Source organism: Malaclemys terrapin, chromosome 9 (genome assembly GCF_027887155.1).
Source record: "Malaclemys terrapin pileata isolate rMalTer1 chromosome 9, rMalTer1.hap1, whole genome shotgun sequence".
NCBI classification, from domain to species: Eukaryota; Metazoa; Chordata; order Testudines; family Emydidae; genus Malaclemys; species Malaclemys terrapin.
In genome coordinates, this window is record NC_071513.1 from 28,584,481 (window position 1) to 28,608,631 (window position 24,151).

General features: G+C 39.1%; 1 protein-coding gene across 1 annotated transcript in view; it reads left to right on the forward strand.

Moving 5' to 3' along the window:
• The first annotated feature begins 1,542 nt into the window (after positions 1-1,542).
• LOC128843372 (connector enhancer of kinase suppressor of ras 2-like) overlaps positions 1,543-24,151 on the forward strand; it is a 530,962-nt gene continuing 508,353 nt past the window's right edge. The window contains exon 1 of the mRNA XM_054040175.1: positions 1,543-1,694. Within this exon, the coding sequence (XP_053896150.1) occupies positions 1,628-1,694 (67 nt within the window). The 5' untranslated portion in view covers positions 1,543-1,627. The remainder of the gene's footprint in view (positions 1,695-24,151) is intronic.

The window sequence follows — 24,151 nt, forward strand, 5'->3', positions numbered from 1 at the left end:
TCTTGCAGTGGCCACTGTCAGAGACAGGATACTGGGCTAGATGGACTGGCCCAGTATGGCTGTTTTTTATGTTTTTAACTCAATGGGATGGAGTATCTTTGGAGAGAATATCATTTTCCTTATGCTAACAAAGTTTCTTGTTCCATGTGAGGAGAAAATAATTTAAAGGGACTAAAACTGTCCTAGCATTGTGCATTTGTTCCTATTTTGATTCTTTCTTTATAAAGAGAAATAAAGAAAATGCTGATGAGATGGAATCTTTTGCCTAATAGGCCTGTTTCACTTAGCCTGATAGCACGCCATGAGGGAGGGCATACACCCTCCCCACAGCCCAGCAGGGAAGGTCTTACCTCTGTCTTTCTAGTTGAAGATAGGACCTCAGTTGCCTAACCTACAGGGATTTTCTGGCTGGCAGCACTAGGCCAGCTGCGTGGAATTAATGAATGTGCCCTCATAGGCTATTGAATGTGGCAAAGGGAATCAAAAATGAAAGATCTCTGAGAAGAGGGCTGGAGCTTAGAGAAAAACTCAGAGGTGAGGTGTCCCTTTCTTTGACTCTTCCTGGAGCCTAAGCTAGTCTCCTAGCCAGTGTGGCAGTACCTCAGTATATCTCAGAGCATCAGACAGAGCATGCACCTATTCAACCACATTGATGTGGGATATTTGCTATACGAGATACAAAGGGCCTGAGAAGCACCATTTGGCACACCTGAGTGAGGTTAATCCATGATTGAGACTTCTTACCTTTATCATTTTTAAAAGGTCCCAAAACTTTACCATTATTCCTCTCTCCAACAAAAGGTGAATGAATTAACTGATAGTTCCAGTGCTACCTTTTGGCTGTTTTTATTAGAATTAATGGATTATGGTTAAAAAAAAGGGACCCCAACATGGTAGGCTGGCATTCCTTCACTATAGAAAGGAGAGACTCAGAGGGGGAAAGGTACTGGCCCTGAATGTGGCCAGAAAAAAGATGTTTCTTTAGATAGTGAGTTTTACCTTGGTAAAACTCCCTCTACTGTGTTTGACATTCTGAATTACATGATTATATATTATAAGATTCCAGCAACATTTTGTATGGTAAAGATAGAGATGGTCAGTATTTTGCCAGATGCCAAGTGATATTATGATATTTCTATCTTCTCTTTAATTTGAACGACAGTTAGCATATTTACAATAAAGCCAAGACAATCTGTTATCAAGTTACAGTAGTGATATTTCCCCCTTATGAAGATCCCAGAGCTGATTGGAATCAAGCTCCATAAAGCTGTGAGTTTGGAATAACGTGAGCCTCAATTGCTCTTAGAGCACTATAATTTTATATCAGTCTAATAAGTAGATCATTGGGTATAGGCTTTTGTAAGTAAGTATATACATACTGCACCATTTCCTGATTCAGTGTGCTCCACTGTGTTGCAGGCTGTGTGCAGTGGGGGAGGTGCTAGAGCTGATCAAGCAGTGTAATTTTATACATTACTGAATCAGTGCAGGAGAAACCTGGAGGGACAAAGCATCATCTCGTCTTTGGACTGCATTGTAAAATCCTACAGCTCTCTCATCCCGGCCATGCGCTGATAGATTTTCCCCAGTCTTTTTCTGATTTTGGTGTGAATGATAAAGTGATCTGATGATGGCTCTCGTTATGGAACCTATTAGCAAGTGGACGCCCAAGCAAGTAGTGGATTGGATGAAAGGTACGATCATTTATTACCATGTATTATCTATGCTTTGACTCTGAAATTTACATTTCTGCTTCTGTATTTTTTATTTTGTCAGGAGTTAGTTTAGTTCTAAAAATCCATATGCTGTTTGATACAACAGTTCTCAGAGCTCTGACTGAACACAAACCTGGTATGAGCTGCAAAACATGCTGTTGGAATCTCTGCTGAGAACTGAGTAGTGATCTAATGCATTTGTGGATAAATGCAGGCATAACTATAGTGTTTGTGCCTTAAGACTCCATTATGCCTTGCAGCGTGATGATATTATGTTTGGTTGTCTTTAAATTTTCCCTGATTAGTTTTCTTTTGCTCATATCAGGTGACTTCATGCAGTGGTTGTGCATGTATGCAGCACTCGTGTGTAGTTTTTAGGGTGATACACAGAGAAGGCAAGATACCAGTGACCGAACTATGGAATTCTGATTCTTTTATTATATCCTGATTTGTGCAGGCTTCCCAGCTTCTCTTGTTAGTATCTCTATGTTTTGTATAATGCATACGCTTCTCTGACAATCACTAGTACCGTGGACAGTGCAGTCTTTGCCATATATGGAGAGTGCAAGAGGAAATGAGAAGAGCTGCTTGTCTGTGAACAGCTTAGAAGAGTTTCCCCAGCAAGCTAACTTGACAGGGATTATGATTTCCCTGCACATTTGTAGTTTCATAAACACAGAAATAAGATGGGAAACGTTTTCTTTTGTGGTGCTCTGCTGTATTGCAAACAGATTGATTTGGATTGAAGAGTGAAAAATTGTTTGTGATAAGTGTTTTAAATTTCTCCTGAATAGGAAAAAGTGTGTTTACATAGCACATACATTACCATAGTTATACAGTTTCTAATGAGGTGTTGGTCTCACAGACCAACTAATTTCTGCTATAAAATGCTCTCCCATTATGTATGGGAAATAGCTGCAATTTTTATGGTTAAGGTATCTGTGAATATATGTTTTCTGTAATGGGATTTTAAATATATTATAGGGTTAAACTGGATGGCTGTAGTTTTCTTTAAAGCCTTCACATTCATAACTGTGACTGGCTTTGATTTAATGATGCTGAAATATATCTTCACAGTTAACTGAAACTGGGCTAAGTGATCGTCACTTATCTTACAATTGTAAACACCCTACTCTCTCTACAACCATACAGTATCATAAGGCAGATGGCATCTATGGAAATGCATGTCGTTTGTTTCTCAGGTGTCTTCAGCTCAGGCTAGTTGAGAGGCTAATTATCATAAACCAGTCAGCAAGGATGGATCTTGAAATCACCCGATATATGATTGATAGCCCAATTACATTAATTGAAATCATACGCTGGTGCTGGTGAAAAGAAGAATCTGATTATATAGATCTTTGCCAGTATTTAAAAGGTTAAAAAGTCGCAGAGAATGTTATGGTATCTAAAATTATGAGTTAAGTTGTAATGTAATGCAACTAGTAATATTTAAATAATACTTGTTGCTGCATTTCAGAATATTCCCTGTTACCTCTTCATCCTTTTGATATAATCTGACTACATCTTGGGTAACAGACTATGACAGTAGCATCAGCAACTTTTCCACAATGAGCAAATAGTTTTAGTGCATACAAACAGGAGATTTTTTTTTAATGTGCCATTCAGATGTTCACCATGTAGTCTCCCAATATTAAATTGCCTGTTTGATGGTGGACATTTTATATATTTTAAAACCTGCTATGTCTGCCAGTATTTTTATATATAGACTGCATGTCACATATCACACAAGAAACATTGGGGTATCCTCATGTAACATTTGCCTGGTTTTGTGAATTCAAATATAAATAAGTATAGTGCATCGATGACTGAAATGTGTATAGAATTGAGGGATTTTCTTTAGTAATATGAGTACTGTGTGCATGAAGATAATGTAAGCTACGTGTGTATCATTACCAAACAAGTATTACACTACCATATTTTACCTTAATATTTGCCCTGTACAAATATGTGCTTCAGATATTATTGAACGCCTCATGTAGTCAAAGAAAAGGGTTCTAACAAATACAATATCATAGCTGACAATGTAATATGGTAACAATTAGTTCAAAATCAGCTGGAAATCCCTAACTTTACTACAATTGAGTTCATCATTGTCACTGTTGCATTGTAGCTTCTTTTGTATGCTGTGTAGCAATTTCACTAGGTATAGTTATTCTGCTAAATAGATTTTAATACATTAGTCAGGATGAAGCTGCAGACTGCTAGTGGTGTTCAAGTGATATATAACTTATCTATATGAATCACCCACACTGAAGGATTTACCTCCGAAAATGCTCACATGACAAAGCCTGACACGACAACTTAGCTACTTATATTGTGACATATTCTGCACCTCTTGCTTAAATGTATTTATTTAAAAAGGATCAGAAGTTAGAATTTGTAACAAGGACCTAGATGTGGAATTTAACTATTACTAGTACCCCAAACTGATATAGCCTGGCTCCCAGTTCCATGAAACCACATCATAACTACCCCTATTATAACACCACCTCTCTGTGACATTTGCAGTAAAATCACTGTGTTCTGAAGGTAGAATTTAACCTCGACTACAGAAAGCAACACATTACAACTGTAGCATTTTAACATAGTGTTCAGTAATCAGACTCTGTAAAAATGTACCCCATTTGCCCTTTAAAATACATTCTTAATTAATTTAAATATTAAAGAGATAAGGTGGGTGAGAAATTCAAGCTTTTGAGCTTACACAGAGCTCTTCTTCAGGTCTGGAGTCTGTGTAATCTCAAAAGCTTGTCTCTCTCACTAACAGAAGTTGGTCCAATAGAAGATATTACCTCACCCACCTTATCTTGCTAATATCCTAGGACCAGCATGGCTACAACAACACTGAATACAACAATGTTAAATATTAAAGTAAGGTGACCACAGTAAGAGGAATTTGTGTCTTTTATAACTTTCATTGCAGCTACTGAAACTTTATTTTTAAATCAGCTAATGAATTTTGCAAACTAATTTATGCTGAGTATCAGCAACATCAGAGTAATGTAAGAGGTCATGGAAGAAAGCCACAAAATTGATGTTAATATTTTAAGACACTTGAATACCCACAGTGCATCTCACGCTATGTCATACTGTTGTAAGAGGTAGCCATGCCCTGAATTGCAACCCAAGGACAATCCTTCTGTTCCTTCCCTTTAAGAGGCATTACTTGCCACAATGTATAAATTAATGGCCTCTCAGGAACAGCATTATAGTAAGGTGGCATCTTGTATTTATAGATGGATTCTTCCTTAGGAACAGACTGTCAATAATAGATGTCTGGATTTCACATTGTGGACGCCCAGGGAAGGCTGTGAAAGACTTGAGAAACTGATTTGTGAAGCTTGTTCTGGATCTGGCAATGAGGACTCTGGATAGCTTTGTATTATTGAATTTGCCTTTAGGATACACACACATATTCTGAGAGGATTAACACATAGATCGTAGAAGTAGTGGCTTTAAAAAAAAGAGGTATTTTCAAAGAAGGATTGGTATGTGTGATTTTGAAAAAAATATTTTTTGGTTTTGTAGTGAGTTTTTTCTATTACTCTTGATTCAATTATTTCCGTATTTCAAATGTATTTCACTTTCTTTTTTCTCACACAAATCATTGATGCTTTATTTATCCTGATGTGTATCATTTTCTTACCACAAGCAAATACTTTCATTGGAATAATATATCTCTGTGGACTGAAAACATTAATATAAGAGGGTGATCTTTACCTCATTTTATTTAAATTCTTTGGTCACAATGTTGGGCAAAATATTTTCCACAAGCATTGTAGAATGTAAAATATGTTAAACAACATGGTTTCATAATTGTTCTCATGTATTTTTTTTCTGTTTAGCTATGTGAAAACTGAGCATATTAAAATGAGTACTCGGTGGCAAAGTGTACCTTAATGCTTACTCCTGTAATGCTACTACCTGGAGGCTTCTAATGCATTTTAACCTATTAACAATCAGCACCTCTATTTACTGTACAATCCAATGAAGCTTTGCAGATAAGTCCACGTTTTATCACAAGTACACTTCTAAACTGAAAAGTCACCCATTTTCATATGTATGTAAATAGCGCAATGAAAGACTGACACTAGCCCTATATCGAAAATAGTTTTGGTGTCTGCAAGTTGTACTTCTGAATCTCTATTGCACTTATAACTATAAAATTCAGGCTGCTTAATTTTAAATTTTTAAATAAAATACAAAAGGGTTATTACCTAGATTTTAAAATAACAGCTCTGAGGCTTCCTGTGCTTCCTGAATTAAGTAGTTTGCATTAGTTTCTTTAAAACGTTTTTGTATCTAATTGGCATATTGTGCAAATAAATTTAAGCTTCTACACAACAATTCACTGTTTTCATAAAACAAAAACAAATAGTTGGGGCTCTGAGGAGAATGGGATGTTATTAAACAGCTGGAAATTAAAATAGGAAATCAGCTATTTCTTAAGTGTACCTTTAGCAATAACTTCACATGGCGTCAGCTATTCAAAGTCCTGCTGATGGAAAGTAATGTTTGTCTGCCAAAACAGCCTGCAGTAGAGGTTCCTTTCATAATGAATGCTCAGATATAAATACCATTTCACAAATGCAACCAATTTTTTCCCTTAAATCTTGAATTTCTCCATTCTCCACAGGAGATGCAGACATGAAAAAAATAAAAATTAATTCAGTTGGTAAACTGATTAACTGTGCTGCATTGATCCTGTTCAGAATAATTATATGTTTATCTGAAGGGTTTTCCTTAGCATGTAATTCCCTGATTTCAAGCTGGCTCATAAAAGAGAGAGGAAAGATGGGAGGGAGGAGTGAAGAGCAGGGATGCTGATGACGTGACTGTGCTTGTTAACATTCACATCACACAGGGATCTGGCAAACCCCTTTTCAGTCTTTTTGCTTTTCATTAAATCACTACCTGCTTGTAGCAACATGTCAGAAACAGTGAGTCTCCCACATTTACCAAATGCAATATGTAAAATCTTAAAGCATGTTGGAGGTACTCTGCTAAATATTATGATCGGCCACAAAAGCAGCCTTGCATGCACTGAGCTGGATGATACTTAGCCTTTCCCCCCTAAATCCCATATTTCAAGAACTCTACTTCAAGAAACATAATCTGATACTTGAGTGGATAACCTTGGTGCACATATTATTTACAAAAATGAGGGGTTCACCCCATGCTTTCAATTCATCCTGTAGACAAACAGATTTGGAAAAGAAGAGAGCGTCCACAAGCACAGACTTCCTTAGAATTAGTGCTGGATTTTCAAGCAGAAACTTAAATAAGTGTCTCATCATTGCCCTTGCAGGCTCACCAATTTCAAAAGTGAAACAAACAATCAATTTATTGTTATGGCTCCCAAGGAACCTTTGGGATAACCAAGTCCCACTATTTCCCCATTTCAATTTCTGACTCATCATTGGAAAAATTTGAGTTGAGCCAGAACTGTCCAAAATTCCTCTCTGACTCCTCTTAGTGGTTTAAAACTGCATCTAATGATTTTTGGCAATAATCCTTTTGCAACAACTAATCTATTAAATGTTGCTAAGAATCCCTATGTTTTCTTGCCAATCATAATTGTAAGTTTTTTAAAAATATTATTATAGTGAAATCACAGCAAGGGTTGGTCACTATAAATACAAGACTCTGATGAGTAATCTGGCCTCATTGCTAAATCCTTCATCCTCATAGAACAATTAAACTAGAGTTTCTGATTATCAGTGAATTGAACCAAAGCACAAATGCTTTCTCTTTTTTAAGAATTGGTTTACTTAATGGGAGAAGCTGAAGAGTACAGATTGGGGTCCTATATATACAGTAAGTGTAGGCATTGATTGGGACTACCTACCCTGGGTTATAGAATACTGTCACAGAATTATAAATCATAGTAATGAAGATGGAAAATACCCAATATGCCACCTAAATTGACCTTTACCAGTGCAGGATTATTTCCTATAACACACCTACAGCAGTTTTTGACAGTTGTCTGAGAATCAGAATCAGGTAAGATAATTAAAGAAAAGCAATATTTATTATGATTTGAGGACTAGGTTTATCCTCCAGTGGAAATCCCTCCACCCTCCTGTTGACAGAACTAAGGGACTGAATAATAGAAAGTGAAAAGGGGATGCAGGAGTCTGAGGGTCAAGCCCAAGATCATAATAGAAAGAGGTAGGGACTGTGGGCAAGACTGCTGAGAACTAAATTTTCACCCATCAAGGAAAAAGGATTATGAACTTTATATTGTGACAAGAAGGTGGGATTTAAGGTGAAATTCAATCTTGGACAAAGGGCCTGCACCAAGACTATGCCCCACTTAAGCCCTCAAACTAGGCCTCGTGTTGGCCCTCAGCACATGTATGAACTTCATCCTTAATACATACAATGCCAGGCCCAAACCAGATCTGGTTTTCTGCTTCAGATTTCATGGTCTTTCCTTCCAGAATACCAATATGAAAGGACATTCCCAAATGCAGTGGCAGTTTAAATTGAGGCCTTTGTGAATTGGCATTTCAGACAATGCTGCAAGGCACCCAGTTTGAAATAGCTGGATGATAGGGGGAACAGCCTGAGAAGGAGAAAATATAAAACAGTCTAGATTAATAAAATTTTGAGACTATAATTTGGAAATTCAGGAGCTCAGCCTACAGCTCCTTAGGAAAAGAAGTCTTGAAATTTTTCCCCAGAGAATTTTTGATGTGCAGGTAAGTGAGTTATCCTTCCAGGATGAATAAAAGTGTGTGGGGTGGTCTGAGGAACATCAATATCTTTTAATTCTCCCTCTTCTAAGTTTTTTTGTTTAATTCTTGGTTATTAGTATGTCTAAAAGTGGTTGGCCAAAACATCAGAGAGGTATGTTATGGTTTTGTAATCTTTTACTCTAAGGAGATTGAAAACATTGGTATTCTGTATTAAATAGAAATTAGAGCAGTAAAATATATATGTGCCTGGTGCTTATTCATCATTGGTACCGTACATGGATAGATACTACACATAGCATTTAAAACTCCAGTTAAAACCTAGCAAAATCACGGAGAAAATATTTAAAAGCAAAATCACTACACTGTGCTAAATGCCTTAAGAAATAAAGTCTTAATGTCTTGTTATAAGAAGCTAAAATGACAGCCTTTCTGAGATCAGAAGGCAGGGCATTCTCTGCAGATACTGAGCAACAGAAACAAAAATATACCCATTCTACTCCTACTAACCCTGCGACCAAAAGCCCTGTTCCTTTTAATCTAAAAGGGCAAGATGGTACAGAGCGTGTCAGAAGACTGACAAGATAATTAAGACCCAGTACATTCAAGGCTTTAAATATTAAAAGCATCACTTTGAATTCAAGTCTATATAACAGCAGGCAGTCAGTGAGACAGCAAAACAGCTGGTCGACTGAATCCCCTCCTCCCTTCTCCACCTTCCCTAAGAACACACAGCCACATTCTGCTCTATCCTTTCCTCTGAGTCGTGACAAGTGGATCATTCAAGACTGACTGGGGCATTCTCAGTGCTATATCCATGTTTAAATTCAGAGCAATTTTCAATATTGTTGAGATGTTTCTGCACCTATATCACACCACCATTTTTTTCTAGGACCTAGCAAATAGAAACTGGTTTATATACCTCCCCAGAGAAAACTGTAAATTTGCACTAACTGCATAAAGAAATGTAGCACTAGCAAATTAAATGCTCCCTAAATAGTACCAGCAGATTTACTGCTAAATTCTCTAATTTCCTCATTTTGTAAAACATAAATTCAGATTACTTATAGTAAAATGCGACTGTTTGCAGAAAGGAATATTAGTTGTTGAAATATGCCTCTATTAACAGTTGCCAAATGTTACTCACTTTTAGTAGGTTATTATCTATAATTAAAAAATCTGTCCATTGTTTGGAATCTGAACAGACATCTGAATAGGCAGCCAGATCCATGATTAGCATGCATCTCTAGAATAACTTGTTTTTCGCTCTGTAATCTTACCCCGCACATGACTCATGTTATACATGACACATCTTCTTCCTTACAATTTTGGTCACTTTGGATAATACAGCAGAGTCCTAAGAGGCCACCCCCTATACCTCTCCCTGTTGCACTGTTACTTCAGGTGGAGAAATTGGGTTCAGAATTCAAACTTGGACCTTGAAAACCACACTAAATAAGGCAGCTCATACTCAAGGAAGTACAGAGGGATCCACAGTAGCATACACTGCTATCTGGCATATAGAGTGGTAAAGAATGAGAGTATCACACTAATGCTCTTTCATCGGTATAGTGTTGGAGACACTATCTTCCCCCTCTAACCCATGACTCTGAGTCACTAACAGATTCTGTTCCTTTCTTTACAACTGGGTGGGAGAATGTTTTGGCAGGAATGAGATTGGCACAGGTACAGTAACATTCAGAATCTACATGTAACACCTGACACTTATTTTTAGAATAGGTTTATAACAGTCTGATTCTCAGAGGAGGAGGTGTAAGAGAAAGTGGGTTCTTTTATAGTTTAATAGTACAGTATTTCTGGTTACTTGGTTTGTAAGTCAGTATTAGAAACAAGTTGCTCTACAGGAGAACTCCATTCTGGGTGGCATTTGTACCAATGTGCATGCCAAAAAAGCCATGGAGAAATAAGGGGCGTGTGAGGCAATTCTGACTAGCTCAGATTTCACGGAGAAGCTGTCTCCAATTCATCCTCAGGAGTAGACCCTCACAGTATTTTCAGGTACATAGACTATGGTTCCTCGTGTATGATCCATGTGGCTTGGCATGTAAATGTCTTAACTCAAGTGAAAGCTTGATTATTTCTGTCAGGAGCAGGTACATAAAGCTGCATGTGCAGTGACAGGGGACACTGGATGCCTGTGCATAAGGCATGTCTGTGCACAATAAACACTGCTTTTCAGTACCAATATATGCCAGTTGGGGAGTAAAACTGAATGATCTTAGAATTTAGCCTGAGGTATCTTGCTGGGTAATACAACCCCACACTGGACCTAGCAGCAAAAAACAAACAAACAAAAAACCCCCCAAAAAACAAAAACACAACAACAAAAAACAAAGGTACGAAATAGTATTAACAATGTGCCCTTCTAACTTCAGTCTTGTTGATGACCCCGACCTACGAAGCCTGCAGGAGTGGGACTTGCAGTTCTGTTCAGAGCTACTAAATATCTCTTCTGAAGTTTCAGCTTTTTAATTAAGTCTGAAACTTTTCTTTGTTCCAGGTGTGCAAAGATGGGGCTTCCATGAGCATTAGCACAGGATAAAGAAAGTGTGACAAATTGTAAGGCTGTGTTTGTGAAGTGCTACAGTGATGTACCAAAATAAAATTATTCCTGATTAAGCAATTCCCCACAGGTGCATCCAGAAGCCAATACAATGCTTGATATGGTTTTCTATTCAAATTCTCAACCAACTGCTTTCCAATAAGTATGAGTTATAAAAGAGATATAGCACTTTCTAGCTATTCTGTGAATAGTTTATTGAAATGAAAACTCATTGTACAGTGACTTTACAGAATAGATTCAGATGCATGGACAGAATAGCCTTTACTCTAGCCTTCTGTGTACCGTGAAGAGGTCTGCCTCTTTCACTCTGAATGTTATCTCAGGATTGGCTAATTTTTTGTAGATTTGGGGAGTCACAGGGATGTTATCCTGGGAAAGAAGGAGATTCTGGTCACTCAGGGGTGAAGCCAGGTCAGGCTTCCTGCCTGGAAATTGTTCTGCTTGGCTTTCCCTTCCTCTTGACTTATTTTTTGCTTTAAAATGTGTAAAAACATAAAAAGAAACACTTAGCTCAAAGTGTTGTGCTTATGAATTTCACATGGCAGCAGTGTACTGGCCATCTTTGAATTTTGATTCAGTCACAAATTCTTGCTTTTAAACTCTTGAATTTTTAGTTTATTATTCTTGTAAAGGTGTAATAGATGTTTCTACAAGTCCATCAAAATCTCCTCGCCATTTGTGATAAATGAAGGGGATGGGGGTAGCTCCCTTTTATGGACACCCAGCCAGCCAGTTAGCTATAAAGTCCCTCTTGGTGGCTGCTTGCTTTACCTATAAAGGGTTAAAAAGTCCCCCAGGTAAACACCTGACCAAAAGAGCCAATGGGAAGGCTAGAACTTTTTAAAATGGGAAAAAAGCTTTCCTTTTGTCTCTGTTGATCTCTCTAGGCAGAAGAGATGGGTGCAGCTGAAATGCTGTGTAAAGTTTGAACCAGGTATGAAAATTTATTGTCCATACCTAGAAGAATTCATTGGGACAGGGAATGTTTAGATAGATGCGATTAGGGTTATTTCTTTTATTTTCTGTAAGGCTTGTGGATTTCTCTGTTCTAACCCCAGATGCTTTTGTTTGCTTGTAACCTTTAAGCTAAACCCCCCAAGAAAGCTATTTTGGGTGCTTAATTTTTGAAATTGCTCTTTTAAAATCTAGCAAAAGCCTAAGTTCCAGGTGTATTTTTTTCTTTTTGTTTCTAATAAAATGTACCCTTTTTAAGAACCTGATTGGTTTTGTGTCTTGAAAGGTCTGTGCATGTTTTTCAATTAGCTTGTGGCAATAGCTGGGTTTCCCTTTTGTTGTTTTCTTTCTCCACTTCCCTGAGGGAGGGGTGGAAAAGCCGAGGGGCCTCAGGGAAAACTTCCCAAGTGAATTTTTCCAGGATTTGCAAGAGGCAGTTTTTTACTTGGGTGGTGGCAGTGTTTACCAAGCCAAGGTCAGAGAAAAGCTGCAACCTTTGGGGTTTAATACAAGCCTGGAGTAGCAAGTATTAATTTTTAAAATCCTTGCGGGCCCCCACCTTCTGCACTTGAAGTGCCAGAGTGGGGAATCAGCCTTGACACCATTCTTGTACCATTTAATATCTGTTCATTGTTGTGATACCTGTGTCATCCTCTGTAGTTTCAGTATATCAAAAACAAGTACATGAATGTCATCCAACCATTAGAAATGTTGAAGACTCCTTTGTAATGGCAGGAGTTGTCTTTTGTTAAGATAACAATCTATCCAGGTTCTTACATGGCCCTCCTCACTGCAGAAAGTGTAAATTATGTACAAATTATCTTCCCACTGAAGACCTCTAAGCAGGGGTGAAAGTAACTTAAAGGACTTACCGGTATGCTGGAGTCTTGGTCTCAACCAGAAGAGGCTTTGCCTTTCAAGATTTAAAGGCCCTGGGGTTCTGGTTGTGGCTGGGAGCGCCAGGACCATCAAATCACCCCGGAGCTACCAGCTGCAGAGGCAGCTGGGAGCCCCGGGGCTCAGGGGCGAATTAAAGGGCCCGGAGCTCTGGCCGCTGTGAAGCTCCGGGCCCTTTAAATCACTGCGGGAGCCCGGCTGGAGCACCGGGCCCTTTAAATCCCTGCCCGAGCACAGCTGCCAGAGCTCTGGCAGCGCTTTAAAGGGCCCGAGGGTCCCCGCAGTGGCTGGAGCCCTGGGCCCTTTAAATCACTGCCACGGAAGCTGGTCCAGTCTGGCACGGCATACTGGCTTTTGCCGGTACACTGTACCAGACCGGAACGGCTTACTTTTACCTCTGCCTCTAAGAGAATTTAATTGTTTGCACAAAGCTTACTTTTCACTGAATGGTACTGTGCTGGTTGGGTGTGACACTCCATTCAGCCTCATAATAGTAAGAGGCAAAACTGAGGTCCATTGTTGCTAGCAGTTGACCATTTCAACAGATCTCTGACCACTTCAATTATGCATCATCCTTGAAAGGACCACGTAGATGTGCTTCAAAGGATTCTCAGACTATGACCACAGATGCAGTTCCACCATATTCCTTTTTCTCTCAGAAGAACAAGGTTTGCCATCTTCTCCATGGTGTAATCCAATCTCTCAAATGTAAATTTGGGCATGTGTACCACTCCACAGCACCCATCCTAAAGCTAGTCCATTATCTGATGTCTTAAAGACGATGAAATAACCCTGATAATAGATGTCTTTCTGACAGGCTAGATCCCCTGGCTGTTATTACGTATCTTGAGAGAAACTGAGGATTGGCAATGTAATCCTCTAAAGAAACAAAAAGAATTTTCTGTTCCTCAGTCAGATCAGTGGTTACCATTGCCCAAATTTACAGTGGCTGGTTAGAGGGTACATATGTAGACAGTTAACCACTCAGGCTGCGGGTAGAGGGGAAGGACCAAATTCATTCTAGACCATTATTTCCCCATATCTCTGCCTCTGTTTCCATAAGGATTTTCATTATACAGCTTTGTTTTATGTGAAGGTATGGCATTTAGACTTTCAACTCTACTGAAATCAATTATAAATACCTTCTTTATATTATGCATTTCACTGTTATACAGGGATTCTCAAACTGGAGGTTAGGACCTCTGAGGGGGTCATGAGGTTATTACATGGGGGAGCTGTCAACCTCCACAACAAACCCCGCTTTTCCTCCACTATTTATAATGGTGTTTTATATATATATATATATAAAAAGTGTTTTTAATTTATGAGGGGGTTGGGGGGTCGCACTCAGAGGCTTGCTATGTGAAAGGGGTCACCAGTACAAAAGTTTGAGAATCACTGCTGTAATTAAAATGTGTGAACAACTTTGGGCAGGGATATAATATCCAATTTTCTGAGTCTGAAAGTAGAAAAGCAGTCACCCTGAACAACTGTTAAAGCAGCTAACTTACTCAAAATACTAACAGACTGGTTATGGAACCATTATGGCTCATTGGGTAGCCATAAGCTAAAAAAATATAAGGATGTTCTACTATAAAGCAGTCTTTGCTCAGACAAAAAATGAGCAGTATGTGTCCGTTACAGAGAAGCAGGTGATACAGAGAAAAGAGGGTAGCATCCATTGTGGAGTTCTCTAAATTTGTAGAACTAAAAAACTTTTTCCTACTTACAAATCATGGGCAGAATCTATTTCCCCTGTAACTCAACTGAAATCACTGCAGTTACACTAGTGATGAATTTGGCCCATTCTCTTTTTAGTTTATACAGAAAACCATTTTCCATTTGGGTTAAAAAAAAGTGAACTCCAATGGGCAATAGTGACCATCGGCCTGCTGCCTCCGAGATTATACTAGACCTGCCACAATTACCACTTGAAGCAGAAGTATGCCACATATCTTCCACTTCATTACCCTAACCATGTCTCCTCCCAGCTTCTCTTGTCCTCTGTTGCTTATTCAGGCTATTCTCAGCCATCTGTTTCTTGCCCTTATTTCATGATCAGATGGGAATTGAGCATGAATTCAGAGACTAGTCCTTGTTTTGTTTAGTACTCTGGCCTTGTGTTTCCAGGTGAGTGGAGTGCTCTACTGGTTTGCAGATGTGCAGCCCTCTGGTACCACCAAAAGAACTAGAGAGAGATAAGGAATGAGGAGAGATGAGCAAGCAAATTCAGTGAGACCAAGGCATAAAAGAAGGAAAGGAGGAAAGTAGGAGTGACGGGATCCTTTTCTTTCTCTCTAGTTTTCTCCAGCCAGGCTCTTGCCTTCCATTACAATTATTACCACCATATAAACTTTACATTCACTTGAGTATGAAATTCATTTGGTACGATCTAAATAACACAAAGCTCAGCTGCTGTGCCCTGCTATCTATCTTTCAGATGCAAATATCTTAGCTATCACAAAACATTTTGTTTTCAAAAAAAGAAAGGAAAAAAAAAAGACATTCATATTCAGCATTAGCAGTCTGCAAAACTCATTCATTTTAAGTGACATTATCAGCAAGTTTTGCTCTAGTGCTTGGCAAACCATTGATAGTTCTGTATCTCACAAATGACTGATTAAATGAAAATTATTTTTATACAAATAAATTTGCATCTGGGCTGTTATTTCTATAGCATCAAAATTCATTAGAGTGGGCTGAAACCACCACCTGTTTTTGGATTCCAACAGCCCCCATTGTGAAGCTTTGCCAACTTTGTGATGTATTTGTAGCACAGCCGCACTGACTGTGCTACAAATTGTTGTGGATATTAAGGATGTGTCTAACTTCTGCTCTATGGGGTCTAAATCTGGCCCCATTAAAAGCAATGGGAGGTTTGCCATTGACTTAATCGGGGCTAGGTTTCACCCTTGGTTTCTATTTGTGTACCCCTGAGAGTAGACAGGAATGTGTGGCAGTGGGCATGTGGCCCAATAGAATAGAGAACAGGAAAAACACATATGGGCATCTTCTATGGATTACCCAGAGTGGGAACAGAACATCCCTGAGCTAATCTTCAGGGTATCCTAAATTGTAAGCCGCTGTGGGGGAATTTTATCTGTTCAGATTTCAGCTGGGCTACATTGAAAAACTCCTTAGTTATTCACAAGACAACTTTATGACTCAGAAAGAACATATACAAGTAGATGAGAAGCCATCTTGGATTTTCTATTCACTGGTAAGGAGAACTAATAGAGAAAGTGAGAATAATGGGAAGCTTGGAACCGTGAGCTACTTGAATTCTGCATAGTAAGGGATGGGATCACTGACTATAGCAATTCATAGATATTATATTTCAAGAAAGCAATTTTTGGGAAATGAAGAAATCTAGCAAATAAGATGCAATGGGAAGATACTAAAAATTCACCAACTACAATAATACAAAAGGACCAGGAGAAATTAGAAACATTAACAGAAAACACCAAAGTTACATTCTCATTAATAAAAAGCAGCTGGAATACGGTGTCCAGTTTTGAGCACTGCTCTTTAAGAAAGATGTGAACAAACTGGAGAGAGTCCAGAGGAGAGCAACATAAATGATAAGAGGTTAAGAAAACATGACCTATGATGAAATGTTGAAATAGCTGACCATGCTTAGAGAAAACTGAGGGGGGACATGATAACAATCTTCACATATGTTACAAGCTGTCATAAAGAGGACAGTGATCAATTGTTCTCCATCTCCAGTGGAGGTAAGACAAAAAGTAATTGGTTTAGTTTCAATAAGGGAGGTTTAGGTTAGATATTAGGGAAAACTTTCTAACAATAAGGATAATTAGCTGGAACGATTTACCTAGAGAGGTTGTGGAATCCTCATCACTGAAGATTTGTAAGAACAGGTTAGACAAAGACCTGTCAAGAATGGTCTAGTTATATTTAATCCTACCTCAGTATAAGGGGATGGACTAGATACTTCTTGAGGTCCCTTCTGGCCCTACATTTCTAAAATTCTTCAATCTGAAAAATACTTACTCAGTGGGAAGGAAAAAGTCTGCTGACCTAAGAATGACAATGAGCAACAATGAGTTTGCAGTTGAATAGTCTGCAAAAATGTCAAAGCAAATTTTGGTATTAATGTGCAGATACATCCCTGCCCTGTGATTCAATGTAATAATTTCTCTCTTTACAAATCGGCAAATTATAAGTGATCAAGGACTAGAGGAACTGTCCTAGAAGGAAAAAATTAAAAGCTAATTATACAGAGCTTGGATGAATAATGATTAGGAAGTTACCTGTCACTAGTTTACAAATGTCTAAATAAAGTAAATACTGAGGGTAAAGATACATGATTATGAGTAGTGGAAAGGGAAAATTTTGACTGAATGCCAGTGAGATATATCAAATTCGTGGAACAGTTTTCCAAGGGAAGTGGTAGAAACCTTACCACTTGAAGCTCTGGTAACACTGGTAAAGGAAACCATCCTGCATTGACAGGGAGATGGACTGGATATTCTAATTTGTCTATTCCATCTCTTGCTTTTATAATTTTATGAAGTATAGACAATTATTTTGGGGCATTCATTAACATCAATATTTTTTCATAGTACAATGTAAATGTCCAACTCATTGTTATTAGCTTTCAGAAAGCAGAGAATGCTTTAACTAGTGACTAAATTGCTCAAATAATAATTTGTTTGGCAGAAGTGTTTTATCTGAATCTCTGAATCCTCATGATGTCAAATGTTGCCTACGGCACAAACCAGGCTCCACTATTCCTGTCTGTCCTGGGTCACTCTTTGCATGACCTCTTTATTGTTAAGTACCATAAATTTTCCCTCTCTAAGGGCTAGCCCACACTGGGGGTGGGGGGGGGGAAATCGATCTAAGATACACAACTTCAGCTACGAGAATAGCTTAGCCGAAATCGATGTCTCTTAGATCAACTTACCTCCCATCCTCATGGCGTGGGATTGATGGCTGCAGCTCCCCTGTTGACTCCGCTTCCATCTCTTGCCCTGGTGGAGTTCCAAAGTCGATGGGGAGTGCATTCGGGGATAGATTTATTGCATCTAGATGAGACGTGATAAATCGATCCCTGATAGATTGATTGCTACCCGTCGATCTGGCGGGTAGTGAAGATCTACCCTAAGTACTGCTCAGTGGAGAGATTCTTTTGGTCAGTTCCTTTTATTTGTTCCTCCAGCTGCCCAATGTGGCACATCTGCCATGGCAGACATTCTGGCTTCATTCTTAATGTGAATCTCAGATATTTCAATCTTCTTTTCTGGATAAATTTTAGAGATAAAAAGTTGAACTCTGATAAATCTCAGCATTTCTTATAAATTCATTCAATTTAAGACATAGTATTTTAATGTGGTGTTTGCTTTTGAAAGCATTTAGACATATATCTATCTTTGGTGGATTTTCAGCTTTCACATCCATATATTAAAGTGGAAATAACATTTGAGTTGAAGTTTCAGAGTTTGGTTTTTAAGTTTTAGATTTTTGATGATCACATTTTGTTAAAGTTGGTGGATGCAGTTACAACATTATTTGTAAAATTATTTTATTATGAATATCCCCACTGGTATGCATGTTAGTGCCAGAGTATCTGAATTGACACACCTCCTATATTTCTTTGCCTTCTAACCTAAAGCCTGAGTTATGAGTTGCTGGAGTTTTCATTAGCTTGCTTTTTTTTCCATAACTACTTACGAAGCCTGTCTTTTGTGCAATGCTAAACAGTCTTTCAGTCTTTGCTTGCGTGTTGTTTGAGTTGTCATTTAGAAGAGCTATGTCATCAGCAAAATCAAAAGCTTCTAGTATGTTAAACTATGTGATGCTTGTGTTGTATTCATCTACACTCATAACAAAGTAAATATCAATGCCCAACAGGAGGGGTGAGAGAATGCATCCTTGTTTGATACCAGTATTATATTAAACCATTCATTCTAGTCTGTGTTCACTTTATATCAAGGTGCAGTTTGTACAATTAAAGCTTTGGTAAAGTTAATTATTTACTGGAATACGATAACACTTCAAGATGTTCCGGTGAATCATGATGAATCTACAGTCTTTCACAGTTCTCATTTTGGGAACCAATGCCCATTGCTTTCTCCACTCCATTGTTGTCATCCCCAACTTTGGCGATGAATCCCCCAATTACTAAGAAAACGTCATGCTTGGGAATATTGTCAACCAGAGTTTGTAGGCAATTGTAGAACTGATCTTTGATCTCATCACCAGAGTTGTCTATTGGTGCAAAACACTGTATGTATTATGTATTCATGTATTATGTTTAAAACCTAGCTTGGAGCAGTTGGCTGTTAATTGGCCCTCAGTCGAAGTGTTTTTTCAGCTTTGGAAATCATAATTAATGCTACTCCGTCTCGGTGGTAACCATTTTGCCTCCTCAAATATGTTATGACTTTATTGCATTTATGAATATCTTTTTATCAATTCCTGTCCCACTGACTTCTGCTTACTCCAAGGATTTCAAGATTATATTAATCCATTTCTTTCATCTCCTGCAAAGCTTTTGTCATTGCAGCCATTGTTCTAGTGTTCCAGAAACCTGCTTTTACAGTTTGTTTTACCTTTAGCAAAGATCTTCTCAGCCTTGACCTGATTGCTTGCACAAAGATTCATCATTCCTGCTGAAACAGAGACCATTACTTTGGCATGCTGTTTCTCAGAAGGGCTAACTTGTTGTGTTTCTATAACTTCTTTGAAAAATGACAATAGTCATAGTTCTCAGGGTCTTCGAAGCACATGAACATTCCCACCATATCAATGTGCAGTCCCCATGGAAAAACATGCTTGATACGTGATATTTTGCTGGGTTTTAGTCATTAATAACTGCAGTGAATGTGTGTTGCTGTCTTGGCATAAATTCTTTCTCAGCATCAATGTTTTAAATCCCAGATTTGAGGTCCAATTCTGATTTCATTTAGACCTCTGTAAATCAGGAGTGATTCTACTAGTGCTACTGGTGTTAAGTAAGAGTAGAAACTCCCCTTAATATCTGGTTGAAAAAAAAAATTAAAGTTAGAAGTTTACAGGATGAAATCAAATTCTGTTGTTTCTCCCCAAGAAACAGAGGATGTTCTCTATAGGGGTATTTGTTTTACCGTTTGTTGTCTTTCTTGCATTACTTGACACATTCTGAGTGGAGACAGCCACATCTCTTCCAGGATCAATGGCATAATAAATGGCATACATTATCCTGTAGGTTCAATGAAAACATATTAGAGCTAGCTCTGCAGATACCAATTCTGTAGGCTGCAAACTAATCAGGGTTTTTATGTAACATACTAAAAATAAAAAGGAGACTATAGGTAACCTTAGTTTACTTTGTTTCAGCCTGAAGGTCAAGGTATACCACTTTTTATTTCCTATAGGTAATTTTACTCAGTAAACTTAATTCACAAGTTTTTAAAGCCAAATTCTGCCCTCAGATGAATTCATCTGACTTCCGTTGAAGTCAATTAATGTTATGTGTGTAGTTGAGAACAGAATTTGGCCCTCTTTGAGGTCCATTTGGTATGCTTTAGGCCAGGGGTTTCACAAGAAATTTTTTGGTGGCCTCAGAGTGCAGCCACCAACTCTTGCTGGTGGCCCCTCTGACAATTTTTCCTAAAATACTTAATTAACTTTAGGGAAAACAAATAAATATGCACATATACATGTCCAAATCATTGTAATTTATTAATGTAGGTTTTTATTGCAAACTCAATAATAAAAATAACGTACAGTTGTCTCTATTGTTTATTGGACCTAAACAGAATAGAAACAAATAATGTGCTTTGCACGTTCTTGTCTTTTTTGTTGTTGTTTCTTTTGCTTTTTGAGACTTGCTAGCTAGTAAGTTTCTGTCAAAAGTGTTATTTTTTGCTGGGTTTTAGTCATTAATAACGGCAGTGAATGTGTGTCGCTGTCTTGGCATAAATTCTCTCAGCATCAATGTTTTAAATCCCAGATTTGAGGTCCAATTCTGATTTCATTTAGACTTCTGTAAACCAGGAGTTATTCTACTAGTGCTACTGGTGTCAACTATACTAGTCTACTAGTCAACTCTGCTTTGCTTCTCCCCGCCCCCACCCCTTCCCAACACCACCCAGAAGGCTGTGGCCACATGAAAAGCCCCTGGTGCCCTCAGGTGGCCACGGTGGCCTCATTTGAGAAGCACTACTTCTAAGCATTGATAAACTTTGTCCATATCATTCCTTTGTGCATTATCTAAGATTCTTACTTCTACTGTATTTATAAAGATTATGGATGCATCATCATCTATCTTTTCTGAAATCTGAATGACAGTCAATAGCACTTGTACAATAAACTAGCAGGAAACCAAGACAATCTATTATCAAATTTTCCATGGTGATAGAAAATTTTAGAGCTAATTGGGATCAAGCTCACAACACTGAGGCTTGCATACAATTAGTTGGACTTGGTCTATGATCATCAATTTAGTGAGTAGATAGTTATGCATGTGTAAAAATAGTGCATATGTAGTATATCAGTCTTGATTCAGAAGATTCACTGTATGTTACAGGCTGTGTGCCATGGATGAGCTGGTAGAACTGATCAAGCAGTGTAATTAGGAGAAACCTGGAGGGATAAAGCCTTATCTTGCCTTTGAGATGAGAGAATTTACAATGCAGCCCATCCATGCTGTGAGATTTTCTGCTTTTGATGTGAATGATAAAGTGATCTAATGATGGCTGTTGTTATGGAACCTGCTAGCAAGTGAATGTCCAAACAAGTGTCAGACTGGATGAAAGGTTTTCTTGTCTGGAGTATTTATGTTCTGTTTTGCCTCTGTGCAATTTATGCTTTCAGCTTTTGTATTGTAACTAGTTGATTCAGTTCTAAAACTCAATAAACTGTTTCAGCCTGGCAGAATGTTAACATGAGCAATGCAAAATATTCTAGGAATCCCAGTTTAGGAAGAAGTAGTTACTGAATATAGTTAGGGGTAAATGCAGGTATAATTGCTGATAAAATTTAAACAGGAAGGCATGTCATTGCAAAAGGCCTTGTTTTAAAAAAGTGAAACAGGTGCTAGTAGCTTATATACAGATGGAAATGTTTAGTGTAAGCACTGTTTTGCTCAAGTCTTATATAATAAAGTGGAAATGCATTAATCTTGAAGTAGTGGCAACTTTGGGTAAGTATAATGGTGATCACTGTAGGTGCTTTAGAGAGTTGTGTTGATGATGCAGTAGGTGACAGTTTCCCCTCTGAGTACATACTAAACCAACTCCTCAGCACAGTCTTTGTGTAGCTGAAAGTGCAGTCTCATTTAAATGACCAAAAATCATGGTTCTAATAGTATGCTGCCATAAACAGCCCATGAAAACTCTTAATAGAAAATGATGTTAACATCTGTGCTCTCAAATTCCTTCTCTTTGTGCTTCCCTAAATTTTTCACTTCTTTTCAGCTGGAAAAGTAGTTTGCACTCCTGTTCTCAGAGGCTTCATTGTGTTGCTGTCTCCTGTTAAACAGCTGTCACATTTCAGCCCAGCGTTGGCTGCATTTCAGTTGAGAATAAAGTTATTCTTGTGTAGATTTTTTATAAAATGTTTTAAAACACATTGAGATCCTTGGAAATGAAAAGGTCTATATAAATGTACAACTATTATCATCATCCTGCTGGCTGCTAGGTTGTTTTCTTTTGTAAATACATACCCAGGGACAGAGTGGCAGTCAAGCCATGTAGGGAGTAGTATTTTGAGGCTTTTGTTTCCATGCACTGTGCTGTAGCGAGCAACATGCGTGTTTGTACATTTCCCTAAGTTTGTGCACAGAGCTGCCCCCTGGCTGGAGGCACAACCACCTCTTTATTACCCTACAGAGCTGTTACTCCCACCTTCTCTGATCAACTGTCACATTCCAACTGCCACAGAACCTTTGCATTCCAACATTCCATCTAGTTCTCACAAGGCTCAGTGATGACTGAACTGGGTGAGATGCTGAACAAAAAGAGCTCTCAGCCATGCTTGTAGCAGTTTCCCTCATTTCACACTGACTCAGAAGACATTTTAGGCTTCCGAGTGACACAGAGTGACTGTGGTGGGCCTGGCACCTCACTGCCCCTTTGGGGCAGTGGGAGGACAGGGAGGGGATGCGGTGTCAGAACCTCGCCACTCCAAAGTTCATGTGCTCGCCTCTCTGTGGGTGGCCTGATGCGGCCTAATAGCCTCCCTCCACACGATCATCCCTTAGTCGGCGTAGTGTGCCCTAATGGCCAGAGTCCATATAAATCACTCCCAGCAGCCGAGCAGTGCGGCCCAGTGGCCAGAGTCCATATATCCCCCCCTTGCAGGTGGGATAGTGTGGCCTAGCGACTGGAGTCCGTGTAACTCACCACAAATGTCCAGGCAGTGTGGCCCAATGGCCAGGGTCCATATAAATCGCTCCCAGCATTGGAGCAATGCAGCCCAATGGCCAGAGTCCATATGACCAGGGGAGGGGTGGGTGGCTAGGTGGCTGGGAGGGGCATGGGGACCCAGTCCTGCCCTCTCCACTGGGTCCCAACCCAGGGCCCTGGTAGTAGCAAGTTCCCCTTGCCACCGGCTCAGCGGGGATCCGCCCAAAACACGCTGAGCCTCTGTGTGGCTCCAACGCTGTTTTCCTCTAAAGTTCCCCTGGGTCACTTCCTACCATAACCTCTGGGTCCTCTGGTCTGTTCCACTTCTGTGACTTACTCCATCTGGGCATGGGGGCGCATCCCAGCTTGGCTATCTTCAGGATCCTGGAGCGCAGGCTGTCCCTCATCAGGAGCTGGCGGCGTGCCTCCTTCCCCTCCGGCGGTCAGCCCAGACTGAGCAGCTCTGCAGGCTTTTATACCTGTTCTCCAGTTGGAGCATACCCAGCAGAGCCTCCAGGGCATGACTTCCTCTGCTAGGAAGGAAGGGTTAACCCCTGTGATACCAGTACGGGGCTGCTCTGCCCCGTCACAGTGACATTCCTGGAATCTTACTATATAGATAGTAACAATAATAGAAAAGGGGGACAGGGAGTTAGAGTAAAATGCAGAGGAAATGGCAACTGGTAACAGAAACACCCCTACAACTGGCACTACATGAAAATTATCAACATTTCATTTCTGGCACTTGCACAAGAACTGAATCACCATCACCATCCCACAGTACATGGAGACTGCTTCAGGAAATGAGAAGGGCTGTCTCTCTGACAATAGCTTCATTGGGGAAATAATGTCTTCAGGATAAAAGGAAATATTTCTGTACACACAGCTTACTAAATAAAGGAGAAATCTGGAGTATATTTATTCATT